The following is a 5,794-nucleotide window of genomic DNA, read 5'->3' as shown; positions in this document are numbered from 1 at the left end:
GTGGGCTCTTTCAAATATTGCCTAAAAGCTCACAATCTCCTGTAACTTCTCTCTAGGAAAATCGGGACTTCTGTCCGCCTGGCATTCCTATTACCCTTTTAAAAGTGAACTAATTAGATGATGCCCAAAGAACATGGATATAGTTTAGTTAAGTAGATTCTCTTACAGGATGAAGACATTGTGGGTTTAGGCAAAGTGATCCTGAAGTTAATCTTGGCATAGTTTCAGAGAAAAATAAAAAGATGTCAGTTTACTGTTCTCAAAGTCAGTCATGTATTTCAGTTCTTAAATTGATTGGGACAGAAACGTACTTGTCTCAGCTGAGGGCCAGGCTTTTCATTTCATTGCTGCTATATCATATGCATTTTAAAAGTCTATGCATTCATTTCCCATCTGTAATGGACATGTACGTACTATTTCACAGGTCTTCTAAGAAGCTGACTCATCCAGTAAGTATTTATTTGCTTGCTTACTATGTAAGCTAACTGGGGGGGAGGATACAAAGATGAATAAAAGTTGATTATGAATTGCTTACCATCTAATAATGAAGTTGAAACCATTCTCATAAGGCTTGAAGAATTAGATTTAAGGTTTGATGTTTTCTAAGTATGAAAATGATTTTTAAAGATTCTCACATATTTCACTTGTTTCTTTAAATGGCATGATTTGTCATGCTATTTACTCTTCAAACACTTAAGAGTCCTTTGGTAAAATATGACACCACCAGACTGATTTACACTTTGTCGTGCAATTTGACCTGCACGACAGTTTAACTTTTTACTCAATGCTATATGGAAAAACGTGATCATTAGTGAGCTAAAGAAAAAAAAAAAAGCTAGAGCTGGGTGTGGACTCTGCAAAACATATGGGCTTTCACCAGAAGCTTTAAACACAGCTAGACTATTCTGTGTTTAAAATTTTTATAACTTCTAAAATCAGAATCTTGAATTGCAAAGATAGGAAGGCTGTTTCTGCAGTTTACCGGTGTCTTGGAATATTTTCTTCTGTTAATGAAAAGACAACTTATAAACATGTTTTAAAATACAAATTTATTGTTGTTGGTTACAGTATTACAGAAATTTAATATAATCTGAGGTCTGTAATTACCATGATTTATTGTTAACATAGGTAAGTTTTGTCACAAAGTATAAATGTCCAAAATATTTTGCTCAAATACCATTGTAAATAGCTGGAGGGGAAGCAGCTGTGGGGTAGGGTTTAGAAATCTGAACTATTTCAAATGGAATTAAATAAGATTTCTGGATGGTACTAACCGCCACTTTGCATTTCCCACAGCACATTCTGCTTATGAAATGTGTACCAAAATAACTTGTGGTACTCTAGAAAATAAGGTAATGGGTTGAAGTCTTATTAGTTTTAACTAAGGCATAATAGCTTCTGGCAATGGCATTCAACTCCAGACATATTTTCATGTGACACATAAATCATAATGATAGTTATTATAGCAGAAAACAAATTCTTTTTTTAATAGTGTGGGCGTCTCCCAAAGTAATGGATGTATGTGCAAAACTTTGGGTTGTTTTGGGAGTGGGGAGGGAATGATCACAGGAAGAAGGGTCTTAATTTTCATAGCTATGTTCTTCTATCCCTCTTTTTGATTTCTAAATCTCCTGAAGGTGTCAAGAAGGCCAGTATGGCTGCAGTATTATGGCAGGAGATAAAGTGTAAAATGAAACCAGCCTATGTATCTAAAATAGTACTGTTTTAAGACAATTATTATTTAGAAAGCAGACACTAATTCAGAAGCAAATGAGACATCAGGGCAGCAGAAGGGAAGGTGAGATAGAGTGGGCCCTGTGAATTACCAAAGACAATGTAATATCCACAGTTCTAAACTTTCATTTAATTCTAATACACTGATATTAATGTATGTTTGATAATTCATAAGTTTAGTAGTTCCCAACATTTTTAGAATGCACATAATATTAACATTCAAATAAGGCATTAAAGGAAGTTTCGTGAGGGATGAAATGTTTACCATAATACTTTAAAGCCTTGGTACACTTTTGAAAGATCAATATTGAATTTTTAAAAATCTAAGAAAAGTAAGTTTTTTCCCCCCACAAGATATGTAAGAATCGCTTGCTGGCATTTGTATTTTCAGTGCCTAGCATAAAACGGGCCAAATTTTCAAAGGCAGTTAATAATTGTTTATACGATGACTTGTTTCATTTCATCTAGCACCGAGTAAGAGATTGAAGATATTGTCGGATTTCTCCTTCACCTCTCATTGCCCTGCTCTTCCTAAGAGGCCACCGTGTAAGCACGCATCCCGTTGCCCCACTAAGGAATCAAATCATTTTTGTTTTAAAATGGCTGCTCAGATTACATTCACCGGCAGAATTCTTCCCCATTAAGGTAGGATAGCAGTTAACACTAGTAGCTGTCAACTTCTTTGATTAGGAATAAAGAACTCTTCCAAGCAAAATCGATCAGTTTCCTGTTTTTTTTTTAACATGTCCTGTAAATCCTTTTAATTGCTACACATTTACTAATCATGATTGTTATTTATGTCAAGGGAATTTTCCCCAGGCAAACATGATTGATTTCCTAATGAAAAAGTATGCTTATTTTACGTAGTGCCATGGGTTTTCTCTTATGCTTCTTTCTTTCTGTCTGTCTCTTTTCTTTCTTTCTCTTTGTTACTCATCAAGGCAGATCATACATTTGGATCAAAAAGAGAAACTGGCAAGTAGATCCTAAATACACATTTCTTAACCTGAGTAACACCTGAAAACATAAGAGTTTAATTACATATTCTATTGAAAATTCAACTTTGGTGCTTTTGCAAGAACTTATGCTGTCAATTTCTAACAAATCATATCCCTCAGTACACAACTATTTTCAAAAGAAAATAAGTCATAGAAAAATATATTTTCCTATATGCTAATTGATACTTTTATAGCAAATCGAAAATCTGGAGTAAACTGAAAGTATGTTTAACAACAAAATATAGCATATATGGCTACTATAAGTTTGCTAGTGTAAAGTATAAAAAAATAATAGACACCTCAATTAGAGTCAGGAGACCAGAAGGGGGAGCTCTCATGACTTGTGAAGATAGTAGAGCCCAACAGAAGAAGACAGACTCTCCTTTCCTGGCAAGGACTCAGCCAATGAAAAGCCACGGACTCTGTTTACTATAGCCCTCCCAGCTTCCTTTTCCCTCTATAAAAGCATTCTCCTTCCCTTGCTGTGAGGAGGACTTGCACATGGCTCACCATGGTTGCAGACCCCAAAATGCAATTATCTGCTGACCTCGATGTTGCTGGAGAAATATCTGGCAGTCTGTTTGTTTTAGGTCAATAAAAGGCAGCAGTGAATTTGCATTCTGCAACTAATCTGTAAATCCCATTGCTTTTTTTCTGGAATTCTGTAGACACAGTGTCCCACAAAACTGTACCACAGTGCTAGAGATCTCTTTTTTAGCATCAGTCTACACAAAAGCCTCTGATAAGACACTTTGCACAAGTGACATGGAATTTTTTTTTTTTTACTTTTCAAGAAAAATAAGGAAACTTTATCAACCACTCCTCTTCTGAACAAAACTTAGATTATTACCAACTGCTCTTTTAATTATGCTCAGTAATTTTCAAAAGTTGAGACATCTCTGATGTTTTTTAATTGTGCATCCATAGAAGATAACTGGATAAAACACAATAGACATTTCAAAAGATGAATCTTCACATCTGACTCATTTGGCACATCCTTAATTTCCAGAATAAAATCAAAAGAAATAAAACACAATTTTCAAAGAATTTATACATGCCAGAGTCTTAGGACAATGAACTTCTAAATGCACAGACAAGGAGCTTCTGCTCATCTTACTAGTTATATGCACTTTTCCTCAAGGAGTAACTGATGCATTCTGGTTTATTTGTGGAACTTTTGTTTGTAGGAAAGCATATACACATGGCCAGATCTTGTTGGTTTCTGTTCCGGAGAATGTTTCCAACACCCCTTTTTTCCTAAGGATGAAAAACAAACAAAAAAAAGACAGGTCTGACAGCATAAAAAAACAAAATCACGGGCCAATATCACTGATGAACACAGATGCAAAAATCCTCAACAAAGTATTAACAAACCAAATGCAACAGTAAGGATCATATGCCATGATGAAGTGGGATTTATCCCAGGGATGCAAGTCTGGTTCAATACCTACAAATCAACGTGATACACCACATTAACAAATTGAAGAATAAAAATCATACGATTGTCTCAATAGATACAGAATAGCTTTGGACAAAATTAAACACCCATTTATGATAAAAACTCTCAACAAAATGGGTATGGAGGGAACATACCTCAATGTAATTAAGGCCATATATGCAAACCTACAGCCAACATCATACTCAATGGTGAAAAGCTGAAAGCATTTCCTCTAAGATCAGAAACAAAACAAGGATGCCCACTCTCACCGTTTTTATTTAACGTAGTATTGGAAGTCCTAGCCACAGCAATCAGACAAGGGCGGGGGGGCGGGGGGGGGGAAGGAATCCAAATTGGAAAGAACTAAAACTCATTTTGCAGATGACGTGATTCTATATATAGAAAATCCTAAAGATACCACCAAAAAACTGTTAGAGCTAATAAATGAATTCAGTAAAGTTGTAGGATACAAAATTAATATATAGAATTGTTGCATTTTTTTAATATTTAAATTTTACTTTATTCTTTTATACAGCAGGTTATTAGTTATCTATTTTATATGTATTAGTGTATACATGTCAATCCCAATCTCCCAATTCATCCCACCCCCACCCCCACCACTTTCCCCCCTTGGTGTCCATACGTTTGTTCTCTACATCTGTGTCTCTATTTCTGCCCTGCAAACTGGTTCATCTGTACCATTTTTCTAGGTTCCATATATATGCATTAATATACGATATTTGTTTTTCTCTTTCTGACTTACTTCACTCTGTATGACAGTCTCTAGATCCATCCATGTCTCTACAAATGACCCAATTTCATTCCTTTTTATGGCTGAGTAATATTCCATTGTATATATGTATCACATCTTCTTTATCCATTCGTCTGTCGATGAGCATTGAGGTTGCTTCTATGACCTGGCTATTGTAAACAGTGCTGCAATGAATATTGGGGTGCATGTGTCTTTTGAATTATGGTTTTCTCTGGGTATATGCCCAGTAGTGGGATTGCTGGGTCATATGATAATTCTGTTTTTAGTTTTTTAAAGAACCTCCATACTGTTCTCCATAGTGGCTGTATCAATTTACATTCCTACCAACAGTGCAAGAGGGTTCCCTTTTCTCCACACCCTCTCCAGCATTAGTTGTTTGTAGATTTTCTGATGATGCCCATTCTAACTGGTGTGAGGTGATACCTCACTGTAGTTTAGATTTGCATGTCTCTAATAATTAGTGATGTTGAGCAGCTTTTCATGTGCTTCTTGGCTATCTGTATCTCTTCTTTGGAGAAATGTCTATTTAGGTCTCTGCCCATTTTTTGATTGGGTTGTTTGTTTTTTTTAATATTGAGCTGCATGAGCTGTTTATATATTTTGGAGATTAATCCTTTGTCCATTGATTTGTTTGCAAATATTTTCTCCCATTCTGAGGGTTGTCTTTTTGTCTTGTTTGTAGTTTCCTTTGCTTTGCAAAAGCTTTTAAGTTTCATTAGGTCCCATTTGTTTATTTTTGTTTTTATTTCCATTACTTTCGGAGGTGAATTAAAAAAAGATCTTGCTGTGATTTATGTCAAAGAGTGTTCTTCCTATGTTTTCCTCTAAGAGTTTTATAGTGTCCGGTCTTAC

General features: G+C 35.3%; 1 protein-coding gene across 5 annotated transcripts in view; it reads right to left on the bottom strand.

The window, feature by feature from the left end:
* Nucleotides 1-704: 704 nt before the first annotated feature.
* AK3 (adenylate kinase 3) overlaps nucleotides 705-5,794 on the bottom strand; it is a 41,857-nt gene continuing 36,767 nt past the window's right edge. For all 5 annotated transcript variants that reach the window (XM_079925672.1, XM_079925671.1, XM_079925669.1 and 2 more), the window contains one exon: nucleotides 705-3,989. In XM_079925672.1, coding sequence (XP_079781798.1) covers nucleotides 3,869-3,989 — 121 coding nt within the window. In that variant the 3' untranslated portion in view covers nucleotides 705-3,868. The remainder of the gene's footprint in view (nucleotides 3,990-5,794) is intronic.

This window comes from Stenella coeruleoalba (assembly GCF_951394435.1).
Source record: "Stenella coeruleoalba genome assembly, chromosome: 7".
NCBI classification, from domain to species: domain Eukaryota; kingdom Metazoa; phylum Chordata; class Mammalia; order Artiodactyla; family Delphinidae; genus Stenella; species Stenella coeruleoalba.
This window is presented reverse-complemented; position numbering and strand designations above follow the sequence as displayed.